At 32.5% G+C, this 19,245-nt stretch overlaps 1 protein-coding gene across 1 annotated transcript; it reads right to left on the bottom strand.

Annotated features, from left to right (window-relative positions):
* Positions 1–8,455: 8,455 nt before the first annotated feature.
* On the bottom strand, positions 8,456–18,506 carry LOC107825860 (galacturonokinase-like). Its single transcript, XM_016652773.2, has 14 exons — positions 18,069–18,506; positions 16,895–17,008; positions 16,496–16,567; positions 15,809–15,852; positions 15,214–15,367; positions 12,836–12,901; positions 12,411–12,490; positions 12,227–12,326; positions 10,412–10,587; positions 9,999–10,039; positions 9,883–9,911; positions 9,489–9,558; positions 9,309–9,398; positions 8,456–8,976 (listed from the first exon to the last, which is right to left on the bottom strand). The coding sequence occupies exons 1-14, from the start codon at positions 18,105–18,107 to the stop codon at positions 8,732–8,734; spliced, it is 1,320 nt and encodes a 439-aa protein (XP_016508259.1). The 5' UTR covers positions 18,108–18,506; the 3' UTR covers positions 8,456–8,731.
* Between the last annotated feature and the right edge of the window lie 739 nt (positions 18,507–19,245).

Here is a 19,245-nt window from a genome sequence, read left to right as displayed (position 1 = left end):
TTATATACACACTATACTATATATACATAGTATATTCGATATATATATATATATATATATAAGCTTATATATATATACTATACTATACTATATATACATCTTAAGATATATAAGCTATATTCGATTTATATACTATATATACATCTTAAGATATATAAGCTATATTCGATTTATATACTATATATACATATATATAGTAAGATGTATATATATTTTAGTATAGTATAGTATATATACTATATATACAACTTAAGATATACTATAATATATATATATATATATCTTACTATATATAAGCTATATTCGATTTATATACTATATATACATCTTAAGATATACTATATATATCTAGTATACTATGTATATATAGTGTATCTTAACATGTATATATAGTATAGTATATATAGTATATCTTAAGATGTATATATAGTATAGTATATATAGTATATCTTAAGATGTATATGTAGTATAGTATATCTTAAGATGTATATATAGTATATCAAATATAGTTTATATATCTTATGAGATGTATATATAGTATAGTATATATAGTATATCTTAAGATGTATATATAGTATATCGAATATAGTTTATATATCTTATGAGATGTATATATAGTATAGACTATAGTATAGTATATATATAAGCTTATATGTATACTAAACTATACTATAATATATATACATCTTACTATATATAAGCTATATTCGATTTATATACTATATATACATCTTAAGATATACTATATATACATGTATATCTACTATATATATCTAGTATATCTAGTATACTTAGTATATCTTAAGATGTATATGTAGTATAGTATATATAGTATATCTTAAGATGTATATATAGTATAGTATATATAGTATATCTTAAGATGTATATATAGTATATCGAATATAGTTTATATATCTTATGAGATGTATATATAGTATAGACTATAGTATAGTATATATATAAGCTTATATGTATACTAAACTATACTATAATATATATACATCTTACTATATATAAGCTATATTCGATTTATATACTATATATACATCTTAAGATATACTATATATACATGTATATCTACTATATATATCTAGTATATCTAGTATACTTAGTATATCTTAAGATGTATATGTAGTATAGTATATATAGTATATCTTAAGATGTATATGTAGTATAGTATATATAGTATATCTTAAGATGTATATATAGTATAGTATATATAGTATATCTTAAGATGTATATATAGTATAGTATATAGTATAGTATATATATAAGCTTATATGTATACTAAACTATACTATAATATATATATACATCTTACTATATATAAGCTATATTCGATTTATATACTATATATACATCTTAAGATATACTATATATATATATATGTATATCTACTATATATATCTAGTATATCTAGTATACTTAGTATATCTTAAGATGTATATGTAGTATAGTATATATAGTATATCTTAAGATGTATATGTAGTATAGTATATATAGTATATCTTAAGATGTATATATAGTATAGTATATATAGTATATCTTAAGATGTATATATAGTATATCGAATATAGTTTATATATCTTATGAGATGTATATATAGTATAGACTATAGTATAGTATAAATATAAGCTTATATGTATACTATACTATACTATAATATATATATATATACATCTTACTATATATAAGCTATATTCGATTTATATACTATATATACATCTTAAGATATACTATATATACATGTATATCTACTATATATATCTAGTATATCTAGTATACTTAGTATATCTTAAGATGTATATGTAGTATAGTATATATAGTATATCTTAAGATGTATATATAGTATATCGAATATAGTTTATATATCTTATGAGATGTATATATAGTATAGACTATAGTATAGTATATATATAAGCTTATATGTATACTAAACTATACTATAATATATATACATCTTACTATATATAAGCTATATTCGATTTATATACTATATATACATCTTAAGATATACTATATATACATGTATATCTCTACTATATATATCTAGTATATCTAGTATACTTAGTATATCTTAAGATGTATATGTAGTATAGTATATATAGTATATCTTAAGATGTATATGTAGTATAGTATATATAGTATATCTTAAGATGTATATATAGTATAGTATATATAGTATATCTTAAGATGTATATATAGTATAGACTATAGTATAGTATATATATAAGCTTATATGTATACTAAACTATACTATAATATATATACATCTTACTATATATAAGCTATATTCGATTTATATACTATATATACATCTTAAGATATACTATATATACATGTATATCTACTATATATATCTAGTATATCTAGTATACTTAGTATATCTTAAGATGTATATGTAGTATAGTATATATAGTATATCTTAAGATGTATATATAGTATAGTATATATAGTATATCTTAAGATGTATATGTAGTATAGTATATATAGTATATCTTAAGATGTATATATAGTATAGTATATATAGTATATCTTAAGATGTATATATAGTATATCGAATATAGTTTATATATCTTATGAGATGTATATATAGTATAGACTATAGTATAGTATATATATAAGCTTATATGTATACTATACTATACTATAATATATATACATCTTACTATATATAAGCTATATATATATATGTATACTATACTATATTATACTATATGTATAGCTTAAGATATAAAAGAACAAAAATATTGTAAAGAGATATTCAAATCAATGCGTTATATTTTTATTATAGCATTAAAAATCATGGCAATATCTTTCTTAGTCTTCCTCCCCCATATGGAATGAGCACAACAAGGTGCTAATACCACCATTGAGAAGAAAAAGAAACTAATCAAGATGTGCCAAAATACAAGTTACATATTAATTTACATGATATCTCTTACAAATTTCATAAATCCTTCAAGGTTCGGAGGAATTTCCGTTGGTGGTGGCGGAGGTGAAGCTTGCTCATCACCGCTTCCAGGCGAAGCATCATCCTCTGCAAGTTCAGCTAGCATTTCTTCATAAGCTTCGTCTACCTCTGGTTGTGATTCAGCAAGTCCAAAATTTCTTCTTTCCGAACGGATCCAATCACTGAAAAGTACTGATTTTTCCCAGCTCTCCCTCATAGATGCTCTATAATCACCGAGTTGAAGTCTTGCTTGACTGAAAGCGCTCTCTGATGCCACTGTTGAAGCTTGAATAGTTAAAATATCTAGGGTCATCCTTGAAAGAATCGGAAAGTGTTTTTCTTTGTCCTTCCACCATGCCAAAATATTAAAGGAGCCGTCGGGATTCACTTCCTCAATTCCCTGTGACAAATAAACTTCAAGCTCATTTAGTTGTGAAAAATCACTAGTACTAGAACCTTAAGAACCCCTGAACCCTGCCCAAGCACTAAGTGCTCTTACTCCCGCAGTTCTTTTAGATGATTGAGAACTAGAAGAAGAAGGAGTTGGAACATTTGGTCTAACATGATCTAATGCAACTTGATAAGCATTATAAATAGTTTGAACATTTATTTTAATTGAGGCTATTGCGTTCGGAAGTTTAGATAACTCCTCATCTTCAAGTGCTAAACCATTATAAACAGTTTCATACCAAAATTGAGGACCTCCTAATTTCATAGTAGGATTTAACAATGCAACAATATCATAAATAGGGAGAATAGGGAAAAAATATTTTTTAAACTTTTTTCTCATGGAATCAATAGCAAGTTGATAAATTTTCCCACCATCTGAAAAATGATCAAACAAATTTGCAAGTTCTGCAATATAAACTAAACAGTTAGAAATAGTAGGATAATATTGCCCAGAAAATTCATTTGTAGCAATATGGAATTTTTCTAAAAAATCTACAAGCATTTTAACATTAGCCCAATCCGCATTTGTAAGGTGCTCATCATCATCACTTACATGAGCATTAAACGTTGAGTTTATGGGGTTTCTATATTCATATGCAATAACTAAACTTTCATACATGTAATTCTATCTAGTTGGACAAGGTTTAGGAACCTTTCTTTCTCTTAGGCCAAATTCATCGCATCTTTTAAAATATTCTCTAAGTCTACTTCTACGATTTGAATAAAAAAGCCAATTAAGAGCCATTTTAACTTTTTCAATTTCAACATTTAAAATTCGCATGCCATCACTCACAATTAAATGGTAAATATGACAAATACATCTAACATGAAAAATATTACTAAATACAGGACTTAGTATCGTGGTAAGCAAGGCTACAACATTTGTGTTACTAGTAGCATTATCCATTGAAACTGATATTATTTTATCACTAATGCAAAAATATCTATAAATATCCGCAATCGTGCTAGAAATAAACTGCCCTGTGTGACGTGAATTAATTATTCTATAAGCAATAATGCGCTTTTGCATTATCCAATGCTCATCAATCCAATGACTGGTAACAGTAAGGTAATCACAGTCATTACCACTTCTACCAATATCAGTTGTAATAGCAAGACGACAATTTATATGAGTAAATAAATAGCGCAAATATTGTTCATATTCATGTTTATATTTATAAATATCACTCTTTACGGTTGTGCGAGGAAAACCTTTATAAGTAGGATTAAAATTTTTTTTAATATAATGCACAAAGTGGGGGTTAGAAGGAAAACTATAGGGTAAGCACATAACAGTGACCATTTTTGCCAATTCTTCCCGATCTTTTTTTGGATCATAATATAAAATACCATCGGTAATAGTGTTAATTCCCGGTTGAAATTGATTTGACCCGGTACTAAGGTCAGCCTGACTAGGTGCACTTGTCCCCTCAGCCAAAGCTTTCATACGAAAATATCTAGCTTTATCTTGAGGGTGTAGCAATATGTGTCTAGTCAAACTTCCCGTCCCTGCCCCCCCCGACTTCCAACATATTGAAAAACTAACTCTTTGCCACAAGTTTTACACTTAGCCCTATTTTTTTCTCTTAGTTGAGTAAAAAATTGCCAAACAAGAGATGTTTCTGCCCGTTTAGGAGGTTGTCTAGAAAAAGTAGGGGCACTAATAGGAGGGTCAGATGGGGGATCATCTAGATTATTATTAGTTGGGTTAACTTCAGGAGCAGGACTAGTGGGTGTATCATCATCCGGTTGCGTTTCATCAAAATCTATTTCTTCATCATCATTTTCATCAATAGTTGGATTACCATAAAGAGCATTCATATATTCATGGTTTAATTGTTCACCGGGTGCTATATTATGGAAAAATTGACTCTCGGTAAATTGTAATAAACTATTATCGCTATCAAGAATAGGAGGTGTAGGACGGGTAACATGTTTGGGTCGTAGAGCCGGGGGAAGTGGAGGAGGAACATATTGGCCACTAGATTCACCACTCTTCGATTTTCCCTTATTTTTACTAAACATATTTTTTAAGGAATAAGCTATCTTAATTAATCAAGCAAAGTAAATAAAATAAAAAAAATTATAATATTAAAACTTAAGAGTTGGAATGAGTTTACCGAATTGACGAACAACTTGTTGGAAATTGATTATCGTTGAAGACTTCAATTCACCAAATTCACAATTGTTTCACAAATTGTAACAATAAAGTAAGTAATAGTAGAAGTAAATTAGAGAGAGATTGTGATAGATTGATGATTTTGTAAGAAAAAATGAAATAATGATGGGGTATTTATAGTTGAAAATAGGGAAAAAGTGTAATTATAAAAAGTTTGGGATTAAAACAAAGTTGAGGGGTTAAATGGCTATTTCATAAATAGCCAACGGCTATTTTTTATAGTCCAACGTTTTTTTTTTTAAAAAAAAAAATTCAAAAAATTAGTCGTTGGGCCCGCTAGGCCCGCTAAGGGGACCGGGCCGGTCCCGGACCTGGCGGGCCTAATCATAGGACCGGCCCGCTAAAACCGGACCAAACGGTCCTGGCCCGTTTAGCCGTTTGGCCCGTCTGGCCCGCGGTCTTGGGCCGGTCTCGGGCCTGGACCGGCCCACTTGCCATGCCTAATATCAAGTTTGGAAAATTCAAAGAGGTGCTAGCTTGGCACCCTCTCATTGGCCCATCTTCCGACGCTTATATCTTTTTATCCGGATGTCGTATGAATGAACGGTTAAGAGAATTAGAAATGAAATTCCAAGACCTTCAATTTTGTATATAATATGTTCCAAAAGAGACTCATATAGCATACGAAATTTATTGCTCAAAAAGCTTTATTACAAGGAAATTCCTTAGTCGGTTTTTCCACAACTTAAATCCGACTTTTCCCAAACTTTATATTTTCTATCCAAACATCATATGTAGTCATATTATGACTTTAAACCTATTTAAATCATGATTAACAAGTCTCATATTCATTATACGTCACCTTGGAACGCACAGGGTGTAACAATAGCCTCGTTGGAAGTTGATCTTGAGTTAAATTTCTCTAAAGCCATTTCGATGTTCTTGAACTTTGGTGATTGAAAAGTTGAGATGAGAGGTAAAGATTATCCCACTGGGCATGCCAGAATTTGTAGACAATTAATTTGCGTCGAGAAAATAAAATCAAGACTGAAAATATTGCAACAATCGTAGTATTTGATTTCAAATAATATGAGTGTCCAATCTCTATGAATTCTCTGATTTTTCTTTCCAATAGTAAATAAATTCAAGGGCCTTTGAGCTTGATCTTGAATATGTAGTTGTTGCCATGAATGATGATCTTTAATTCAACTAGCACGAACTTTGATTTAAACTCGTACTCCTTGAATCTTGATTTGTTCTTCGTTCTTGAGCTTGAACTTGATTTCTTGAACTTGAACTTGATTGCTTGAAGCTTGAAACTTGTAGAGAAATTTGCGGTGTTTGATCCACGAGCTCTCTTTTGCTTCTTGTTATAATTTTTGGTCCTTTTTCTGAGTTATGAAGACTCTTATTTATAGTTGTGGGAGAGACGAGCTGTGACGAGATCAAACTCTTTCTGACCAATCAGATTGAAGAATGACAAGGCCTCATTTGATTGGCCAGAACATGTCAAAAAATCCCTTGGAACAATGGAAAAAAAAAGATATCTCGGTAATAAAAATTATAGGGGGATGTGGCGCAGTTTCATTGGTTTTTTAATTTGACTTGGCATACCTTGTCATTTTGACACGTGGCATGATCCCATTGGCTCTTCTGTTTAACTTGGTGTGCCACATCATTTGACACATGGCACCAAATTAAGCCTCTAGGAAGATGACATCTTGGTATTAATGAAGTGGTCTCATCACTTTAGCCCAATTAAATGGGCTTGCCCAATGGATTAAGACATATTTATTTAACCTATATGTATTGGACTTATATAATTAATTCAATTATATTAGCCCATAATATTTATTTGATTAATATACTTTGAATTTAAAATATAGTCCAAGTTATTTTATTGGATTTAAAAGCCAATAAATTTTGCATGCCTACAACTATGTTTATATTATAATTTACGTTTCAAACATACTATTGATGTAATGCAAGTTATACTTGGAATAGTTTTCTTTGTTTAAATAAAGTACAAGTAAAATTAATAATTTGAATTTTTCATAGAAATTTGCAAATTAAAGCATTTTGAATTGTGATTTTGTTTATGATTTTTCATGTATAATTATCAGTTTAAAATTGACTTATTTACAAATTTTGCATAGTTTGATCGGATCATAATTCAAGCGCAGAAAATTAGTTAGATATTCTAACCCATATCACTAACAAAAAAAATTCTAACAAAGTATTTTTAGGATAATAAACAAGCAAAATGTTTCTGTAAGACTATTTTCGTAAAAATAGAAAGTATAAACAAAATATAGAATGACAACTGAACTAAGACACTAAATTTATTGGAATATGTTGAAAGAATAAATTATAATTCAAAATTTAAGACGAATATTGTATTTTAATTTTTTTTCTTCTGTATTTTCAATACTTTCAAAAAAGTATAACATTATCTTTTTTAAAAAATGAATACGGTTGTGACACGTTCACTCCACTTCTACACCTGTTATTGTTTTGGTAAAACACACTGGAGAATCATATATTAGCTTGATAGGAAATTCGGTTTGCTAACATCAAAGTTTGAGGATTCTTTTTCGAATACATTATCATTTTGGCAAATAAAATTTATTTCAAAAAATTTGACATTTTAGAAAAACAAGCAGTTATTAATCACTTTTTCCTTCCCTTCAAATGGGTAAATAATTACCGCATTAGGTGTTTACACCACATTATATATACCTTCTGTTCCAATTAAGTGTACTTTTAATTAAGTGAGATGTTTAAAGTGGGTGAAACATAATTTAAACAAATACTCTTATAATTAAAGTCTAGGGGTGTGTAAAACATTTAAAAATTTATTAGCGGTTGTGCATTTTACTCCTCCCTTTCTGTTAATGCAACTTCAACAAACAAGAAATATACAAGAATCAAACTTCATAAACTTTCAATCTATCATTATAATCAAAAGTAGGATCCTCAAAATTCCAATAAGACTTCGTACACAAATTGGGCAATGGAAGCCAATACAAATTATTGACAAAATCTTTCTCCAACATCAAAAATAATATACACCAAGTCGATGTGGAAACTGAAATAGTAAGGATACAAGAACACAAAACACTTGAAAAGAATGGATGAAAAAATGGGAAATCGTGGAGCTACAAGTATGAACCTGAGTGCGTTTACGAGTTTAGCTAACTGACAGTGTTTCAGATCACGCGTGCACAGTCGCCTGCATCACATATCAATACAGCCGGCCCTTGGTTGATATGACTTGCCAACTCGGGCTGGAGCTTACAGTACTCGTTCTTAACAAACGTTGCTGCTTCTTCTGCTCGGTCTGCATCTACAAATGCAAGACAGCAGCCTCGGAATCCTGCACCACTAAACCGCGCCCCAAGTACACCAGGAGCCTTCAGAAGAATCTCATATAGCTGTATAAGTGGTTCACAACCTGAAATGATTAAAGTGAAGTGCAAGATTACCAAGGTTTACAGTCTAGTTTTACCTGTGGGAGTCTTTGACACAATAGGTGTGAGTTCAACTCTCACCATTACCCTTCCCCTTCCCTGATCCCCCAATGTAATAAATTATCCATATGAAAAACAAAAAGAGAGAGAAAAGTGCAAGAAAATCGGTTATTATTGTCCCTCGATATAAATTATCAAGAAAGCTATTTATCGGCTACTACTTTTATAGGTTTTGTAGATGTAAATGTAAACAGGAAATAATTGATGATGAATATAAAATGAAATTCAGATATCAAGTATGAAAATCAACACTTACCACATTCGTAGTTTTGAATAGAACTTAGACCAGATGCTGTAATAAGCTCTCCAAATTCTTTAAGGTTTCCGGAAGCCCAAGCCTCAAGTCCTAAAAAACCGCACATGATGTTTAGATATGAATGGACTGTCCTAAAAAGTATTAAAAATAAAAGGAGTAAAGTTCTGTAAAGAATAATACCTTTCAGGACTCTCTCATTTTCAGAGAAATAGTGCTCTGCTCTTTTAGCTAGGTCGGGTTCTAATTTGCTCTGAGAAACATTTCCAAAAACATGATACGAAATACAATTGATCCATAGAAATAAGTAAAAAGATTTTCACTAAAAGATGTCACAAATGACATTGCAAAATGATGGTTAAAAAGGGCAATCCGGTGTCCGGGGAAGGACCGCACCCAAGGGGTATGATAAAGACAGCCTAACCTAATGCAAGCATTAGTGACTGCTTCCACGGCTCGAACCCGTGACCTATAGGTCACACGGAGACAACTTTACCTTTGCTCTAAGGCTCCCCTTCAGCAAAATGATGGTTAAGAAGGCATAATTAAGCATCCAACATTTACTTGTGGATTTTACCTTGTGGGCTTCAAAAACTTCTGGTTCAACTGCATAAACAATAGACTCGTTATCAATAACATCATCATTAAAATGGCATCACTAATTCAACGACAAAAGCAGGCTCAGTATTCTACCGTTTGATAGAACAGGTTCCACTTCTTCATTCCCTGAAGCTCTAGAAGTTCAGTGTTACGAGTCAGAAGAAGAAAAAGGAAAATAGCCTAACAGAAGCGAAAGCTTTGGTAGAAAATCAATTAGATCTCATCGCAACTTCATCATGCTTATTCAATAAGAAGGGTTTGTTAGTCTTAGGAATGCTTCAAGCTTTGAGGGAAATCCAGAAGAAGGCTTGATATTCAATCATTGAAATAATGATTATCGTTTGATAAATTTCCATTAGGATTTAAATCTAGCATATTCTTCTTAACGGAGAGTCACTTACAACTAGGATTTTTTGTTTCATCTATCCTAGTATATTCCATCAATAAACAGGCAAGCATTCCATGACCATAAGTGGATACAAGCTTCAAACAGGAAATAATCTTACTGCAACAATAATTTTGCAGCCTCTTGACACTCTGCAACTCGCCGATTATATCCAGGATTTGTTGTCAATGCTTGTTTCAGACCTGAAAAGGCCAGCAGTATCTTGTATGCATTACCTAACTCTCCGTCATGATTGTTTTGCACCTCTGGAGGGCGTATCAGTTTGTGTTTTATGGTCTGCACATGCAGTCTATAATTGTCAGAGTTTTCTACAGAATGTGAAATCTGTATCAGAAGAAAACCACAAAAGTTGCCATAATGTAAAACTGAAATCATAATAAGAGGAAAGAGAAAAATGACATGAACGACGAGGCAAAGCAATTCATCATCAAAAACCTTAACTTCCCAGCTTTGGATAACAAACTATTTCTACTTATACTATTTCTTAATTTTCCTCCTTCCTTTTGGCGTAACTTGTAAAGTTGCTGCCATGTGACCAAGAGGTCACGGGTTCGAGCCGTGAAAACAGCCTCTTGCAGAAATGCAGGGTAAGATTGCGTATAATAGACCCTTATGGTCCGACCCGTCCCTGGACCCCGTGCATAACGGGAGCTTAGTGCACCGGGCTGCCTTCCTCCTTCCTTTCTTGCACGAGTTATGCTTGCTTAATGTTCTGATCTCTATTATCCGGGAGTAACATCTAGACCCTTTTCAGATTTCTCAAGAATATTGTACGCTAAAGGAGGAGAAAAGGTATCATTTTTAGCCGGTTGCAGGGGGGAAACAAATAAAAGTTCAGGGGCATGAAGAGTTTTTTGAAAATTTTAGCTCAAAACTCAATAAACATATATTCCCTCTATCCTATTTTATGTGACACTTTTCGCTTTTCGAGATTTTAAACTTCTTAATTTTGACGTGTATTTGGACATAGAATATTTAAGTTTTTCGAAATAAAATTTACATATTTGAAAACTACGTAAATATTATATAAATCATAATAATTAATAATTCAAAATATTTAAAAGGCTTATGAAAAAATTACGGTCAAAGAATAACTCGTTTGACTCTCGAAATCCGAACATCACCACATAAATTGGGACGAAGTGAGTAAAATTTATTTGGGAGAGATGTTGGGTATATAAGAAAGTATGCATTTGACCCTTGTGACGTGTTTTATAGCCGTGCGAACCTAGGCCCAAAGTGGACAATATTACTAGTGGGCTGGCCGTTACAGATGGTATGACAGCCGTTCCGCGTGCAACCTTGAGAGATGGTGGGGCAGACCTCAGCGGTCAACTGAGTTTAGGTAAACAACAGAAGTTGAACCAAGTGGTTCAGCTCTCCTCAACGAGGATGCTTAATCCCTAGGGGAGGGGTGTATGTGACACCCAAGCGAATCAGACATCGGCAAAACACGAAAGAGATACTAGGTATATAAGAAAGCATGCCTTTGACCCTAGTGACGCATTTTAAAGTCGTGCAGGCCTAGTCCAAAGCGGACAATATCACTAGTGGGTTGGCTGTTACATTTAGGGGTCGTTTGGTATGAGGTATAAGAAGGTATAGTACTGGTATAAAAATTTAATACCACCTTAATACTTTGTTTGATTAGCAAACCTGGTATAAGTTATCCCGGGATTAAAATTAACACCCCTACTTATACCTTATAGAGGGTGGGGTAATTAGTGTCGGAATAACTTATACCTTCTTCTTAGAAATTATGCAATTGTCATTTTTAATACAACATACCAAACAGTGGATAAAAAACAATACCAGGATAACTAATCCCAACATAACCAATCCCAGCATAACTTATCCCGACATAAGCCGTATTCAAACCAAACGACCCCTTACTTTGTGGGAATAAACACATTACCTTGCAATTCATGCAGGTCAAACAGCCATAGCTTGATAACAATATTGCCGACTGATCCAATATGCCATTTTTCAGACCTAAATATTCGTTTTCAATCAGCCTGCATGCAACAAGAGATTCGTACAAAGGCATTATAAACAAAATAGCAAGCAACAAAGAAAAGACCATTCTACAAGTGGCATACCTATCATATTCAATATTTTCTGTCGGCCAAACTACAAGATCATTCGCATGTTCAAAAGCCAATAGATATGCTATACCAACCTGTTAAGCATGAGAGTTGTTAATTGCAATCCAGAAGACAAAGGAAAGTTACACTGAATAGGATATCTAAGACACTTCTAATGAACTAATATCACTATAAGAAAAGAACCAAAGATGCAAATCAAATCTCTTAAAAGAGATGAGTGACAGTGAGATCTCTTTTCCTTCAGCGATGCAAACAGCCAAAAAAAAAAAAAAAAAAAGGTCCATTGGAAAGGCCTCATGGATCAGGAGAAATAACTTCACCAAACCTCAAAAACTTTGCAAACAATGCAAAGTAAAACTATGTTTCTTGATAGTCTAATTAATTCAAATTCCAAGGTGGTGAAGGAAAAGACAACTTACAGCTGCAGAAGAACTGAGACCTGAACTGTCAAGACCTTCAGAACCACAGATAAGCCCAGTGATACCCTGCAAAAAACAAGTCTTCGACAAGCTTGGTATAAAAGAAAATATATAGTGCACACTAAGGTTAAGGATGCAAATTGAAGGACAATGCAAAAGAATGCAGATCAAGGTGACTGAGAATAAAATTGTTTTAGCACACATGAAAAGTTCCTTTGACAGAATGTATCCGAGAGTAGAACTCCGGAATCGAACTTAGAAACCACACTTTTAAGTCAAGGAAAAGGATGAACGCAGTCAACCACATAAAATATATCATATGACATCATCATTTAGAGCAGCATTTGCAATTTATTTAGGGTACATTGAGAAAGCTGAAAGAAACCATGATTTTCAATACGTCAAGGATGAAGATAATCTGGAAGCACATTCACAAATGCAAATGGGAACCAAACCAGATAAGTGAAGATGTGGAAAATGCTGCAACATTTTTCCAATTAATTAAAAGCTTGCAAACCCATTTACTCCATCAAGCATTCTCAATTCTTTTAAAAGAGATCTTGTTCAGCCCCGTCATCATTTCTTGGCACTCTGAGCTTGGTATCCACAGCACAAATCTAGCTCAGGGAATTTTCAACTTGAGAATGCAATTAGGAGTCCAGGAGGGAGTGCAGGTTGAGAATTAGGGTAGAAAGTTAGTAGGCAGTCAAGTGTTTCCCTTTGTCTTCCTTGTTTCAGTAGTATTAGTGTTAGTATGGTATTATTTTATCCTTAGATGGCTATTACTACATATCTTGTATTGTATTACTTGTTATCAGTACTTCTTTCGTCTTTTATTTTGCTATCTTAGTCTCAGTTTTCTAAATATCTTGTACTGTTATTACTTGTTATCAGTGTGTCTTTCATCTTTTCTTTAGCTGAGGGTCTATCGAAAACAGACTCTCTGCCCGTCCAGGGTAAGGGTAAGGCTGTGTACACCTTACCCTCCCCAGACCCCACTTGTGGGAAGATACTGGGTCGTCGTTGTTGTTGTTGTTCTAGTATTCTCCCTATGACTGAGCTTGACCTGGGAAACTAGTCAAAATCTTGAAGCTTACAACAAGACTAGTGGATCTAAAATGATCAACTTCCAAGGAACAACCTTTTTAAGAACCAGACAGGCGAGTAGGTTCAGATGATTACAATACACGAACTGTAGAAGGAAGTAATCGGGTTTGGAGCATTTTCAATATATTGTTTCATGTATATGTTCGATGAGAGATGCGAGGTTGTTTCGTCCACTTAAAAGCAGAACTAATGGTTTTCCCAGTCCATTCCATCTGGAAAAAGAAACATCTAAATTTCCATAAGTTCAAATCTCAATTTTATAAAAAATAAAATAGAAAAACTTTACAAAGCAACAGTGGAATAACCAAGGGCCTAATTCTTGCATACTAGACCTGGTGACCAATTTTAACACACCTACACAGGATAATAATCTAATCTACCTAATTATACCCTCCTTGCAAGGTTTTTCCGACATATAGCTTTATTAAAGAAAAATCAGAAATCAATCTAAAGTTGATCCTTATCTCCTTAATCATAAGCATTCACAACCTGGGGTCTTATAAACTAAAGCCAAAACTCATCTATCATTCCGGATCTTTCTCTAATTTCCACTTTCAAGCCATTTGACACAGTTTCTTCTCACCTTTAAACGAGAAACTTTCCTCCCCAACTCTCTCCAATTCCTCAAGTTCATTGAGGAGCCCATCTTGTTCCACGCTGTTGATGATCTTAATAATTTTCTTATTGAGGATCTTTAGCTAATTTGAAATATCTTTGTGAAAACCAAATGGGAACAACCAAAAGCATCATCTTCCCAGTAACCAGTAATCAAAAAAATTGCAGAGGCATGGTGGTGGCAATATATGTTTTCAAAAAATTATGAATGGACTCCTTTCTGGACAGGAGTAGACGGATCAAAATTGTGGAAACAATCATCTCGTGAGTTCATAAGAGATATAAGAAGCAAAGATGGAAGGAGCTAATTCTATATTAACGAGCTAGAAGTCACCTATGGACTGTAGAATGGAACCGACGGAATGTAAAATTTTAGAGCTCAACATCTAGAACCAGGCAGTTGCAATTAAGAAAATGAGAATCAGCAAGTCGATGGAATATACTTAACTCACTTTAAGTAATGAATGGAAAATACTCATATTCAGAGCAGGTTACAGTCCTTTAACAGCAAAGATAAACAAGCTAACAACCATTCTGCTCTTAAATGTGAAAGAAACTTCTTGTAAACCTCTATAGTAGAAATGGAATCAATTTGTTTGGCGGACCAAGGATATTACAAATGTCTATAAAACAGCAGGAAAAGAAATCTTACTAACCGTTTTCAGATGATTTCCTTTGCTTTGTAGGGCGTATATTGCTCCTCTAGCATAGTTACCCCATTTGCATTCTTCCTGAGGTTTGGATGAGTCAATTTGTTCATTTAAACCATTTTTCTTGGAGATATGCTTAGGAAGCTGAACTTCATCTACTCTGTGAATTTTAAAGTTGCGAAGCATTAGATGTAATGCTTTTGTTAGGATTTATACTATTGAATACATGAAACTATCATGACGGGAAAAAAAAGTACATGAAACTATCATAACCTATCTTTTTGAGAGGGCTAAAACTAATGAATGCAGGTAAAAGTAGAGCATCAAAAGGTTAAATGCATAAAGCAATCATAGGATTTTCCACATTGTAGAAACTAAAAACTGTGCTGTATCGCTATCAACTTGCAGACTTATGCTGCAAGTCAACCGACATGAGATTGTAGATATCAAAGTAGTTACACACTAGTTATAGACTCATAATCTAGCAGCAGCAAAGACATATATATATATGGCTCCGAACAAAGATAATATTTTTAATGCATTTATAGATATCAAACTAGTTACATATAGTATGAATATGCCTAAGAAAAGCATTATTTACCTGAACCGAACCGAACCTTTAAATTGCCCAGATTGTAATGTGACCTACAAATTTGAAGTTATAGTCGAAAATGAATAGGAAGTAGAATACAAAGAAAAAGATTAGCTGAAAAGAGTTTAGTGAATATTCCATAGAACTTAAGCTCTTAAGCAGAGAAGGCCACATAGTGGAACAGAGAAGTAAAAAAGCTGCCTCAGCTTCCAGTGCTGACTGGCTAAACTACTCCAGTTTTGCAAAGTAGAAGACAGTCAACAGAATTTGAGTGGTGAAAAAGACACCGAAATGAGCATCAGTTAGGACGTGAGTAATAACTTTTGTTCTGTAACTATGTCTACTTATTTGTGTCTCAGTGGCAGCATTCCAGCTAAAAGGACAATTTCATAGCAACACCTATCAATTGACTTGTAGTATATGTACTCAGTACAGCACATCTTGAAGTTTGCACAACTATTTTTATGAGCAATAAGCTACTTATAACCCCAATGAAAACATAGAACTCGGCAGACTAAGGGATTTCGATAAGGACATGGCGTGACACATTATCCAGCCCTGTAGAGTCATACATACAGAACCATTTTAGCTCAAACTACGAACATTTAACATATTGTTCACGACATATAGACAATATAACATGTTTACATCGTTAAAGCACTACACAATTTGGCTATAATACATAAGAAATCATACCTGGGTGTCATTAGAAGGAACAAAACCAAGTAGTATACCCCTATTGATTGTCATAGCTGAAACAGTTCCCCCCTGAATCACATTGAAGATCACACAATATAGATTTTGTGTAAAGGTACAACTGCAAATAATTATCCTTAGGTACCAAGGTTTCATATGACGGACTCAAGTTTAGAAATGACGCATAGTTGGTTGATTGAATTTAAGGCAGATCATGAAGATTCATACGCTAATGTTTTATTTACATAAGATATAGAATCCTGTTATGGAATATATTAGATCTGAAGAACAGCAAGTAGAAACCTTGTCAGTCAAGAACCATAATAGAAGGATGTCTGGTTAAGCGATTGACAATTAAGCGATTACATGTGGATAACAAGTGATAACTAATATACTTGCCTGATGATCAATGTGAGCCCCCAATGGACAAATCCTGTAAGGTGATACAACCACCCTGACCTCTTGAGCATCTCTACCAGACATTTCGGCGACTTTCTGTCTTAATTTATCCAACTGCACCAGTTACAGAACCAGGAGTTTAACAACTGTGACTAGTACATGAGGTCGGGAAGATTAGAGTGAAACAAGATAAACCAACTTAGCTAAAGTTTTTTCCGAATTTTCAGTCTGTCTCTCAAATACAGACACACCAAGCTTAACTATAGCTACTTGCATACAACGCAATACAAGGATATTTGCACTTAGCTTATGTGGAATATGCTCAAAAGAATATTATGTTCATAGAAGTATAGGTTCCTTTAAGTTACGTTCCTCCAACCACACATGGCATTGTATTAGTAACATCGTGTACGACAGGTTCTTCCTTTCTTAAATACAGCACTCTCACATCAGTGGCGGATCCACATGTAAGGACCCTCATTCGACTGTGCAATAGGGTAAAAGCAAATTATTTTTGAATCCCCTTAAAATAATTTTTTTTTAGAAAAAAACTTCTAGTGTAGTGGTAAAGTGGTTTAAAAGTACTAGATGTGGCTTTCTAAAGAATTCCTAGCTCCCCCACTGTCTCACACACAGAAAAAAGGTAGTTTTAAACCATATTACTGAATTTAGTTAAACAATAGGCACTATAGAATAGGCATAAAATCATGACATAAGGAGTTTAGGAAAAATCATCACACTTCCATTAATACAGCACTATCACATACATAACCCCAGCTCTGTAACAGATACTAACGTGTTTTGTATCCACAGACCACAAATCTTCAGACTAGAATTGTATATTGGCACCACCACAACAACAACAACAACAACAAGTTAGGGTCGTCTATATTATTCCTCACTGACCATGTTACTCCATATAAACTCATCTCAACCCAATATTATACAAAATTAAAATAAAAAGTACAAGAAGTTTTTTATATTTTCTTCTGACTAGAACTGTATACTAGCATATCACAATTCTATTGCTATAACTATCTTGGTTTGTCTCCACAGTAAATTTGTGAAACAGCAATTGCAATCAAGAATAAGAATCAAATCAACAGCCCATTAAGCAAAAATCCGCAATGCAATAAAAACAACAAAATATAAACTATAAAAATGAAAACTTTACCTCAGATTCAGAAGGCCAATGACCAGAAAAAACACCCATTTTTGTTTTTTCGAAATAAATGTGCAAGAATGTCAATCTGATATAGCTTTCTTGAACTGGGTTTTGCTTTATATTTAAGAATAATAAATAATAATGAGGCGGAGAGTGAGGTTAAAGAAAAGGAAATTTGCGGGAACGAAGTGTTTTCGGTTGAAGGGTCATTTCCCCTTGATTTGATTTGATTCAATAATACCTTTGATTATTAAGTTTCATGTTCTGTATTGTCCAACGTAATCATACATTGCCATTTTCAAAAAGATTTTCCTCTTATTTCTTTACCGTATATTTTTTGAGACGATTAAGTGAAAGGTGAAATTGAGGGCCGCACTCCACCGGTCTTACCATGTAAAGAAAAGTGGAAGTGTGTGTCAAACTGTCAATCCCGCAATTTATGGTTAGAACGATGTGTCCATGTTCCTTTGTTTTTAACTTCACCCAAAAATTAAATTTTCCTCCTATTTAGAATAGAGCTTATTCATATACACTGACAAGTGCAAAAGGTAGGTTATTAAATATTTATTACACATTCACCAATTACTGCTTATTAATTAAGTTATTTAAGTGATCTAATAAAGTTAAAAAAAAATTATACCGCCAATGCATAAAGTTTAAACCTTTTAGAATGTGAATTTCTCTCTTTTCTAGGTAGTGTGTTGTCAAAATAATTTTAATTTGGGGAGTACTTCTTGTTAAAAGTACTTTTTTAAAAGTTTATGAAGGAGCTACCCTTGTTCAAGGGGTGTCAATTAGGGGTGTCAATTGACACTCCTTCACTAAAAAATTACACCAAGTATATATGTATAAATTATGTATATATATTATATATTGAATTATGTTAGCTCTTTTGTATATTTACTTTTTTTTGTATTTTGATACTCCTTAATGAAAATTTTGGTTGTGCTGCTATTTAGAAGATTAGCATATTGTATTTGGCTAAATCATTTGAGAAGTGTATTAACATTTCCATAAGTTTATTAAATATTTCATCAAATATAGTTAAGTTGTTAGTTATGATATATGTTTTCCCCAACAATTGTTTTAATATAATTATGGAGTGATAATATTGTTTATATTCTAGAAAAAAAAGAGGAATTTTCAGAAACCACTATTGTTTAGTGGCTATTAACTTCCTATAGCT

Source organism: Nicotiana tabacum, chromosome 9, assembly GCF_000715075.1.
Source record: "Nicotiana tabacum cultivar K326 chromosome 9, ASM71507v2, whole genome shotgun sequence".
In the NCBI taxonomy this organism is placed as follows: domain Eukaryota; kingdom Viridiplantae; phylum Streptophyta; class Magnoliopsida; order Solanales; family Solanaceae; genus Nicotiana; species Nicotiana tabacum.
The sequence above is the reverse complement of the archived record's forward strand: the minus strand, read 5'-3'. Positions and strand labels throughout refer to the sequence as shown.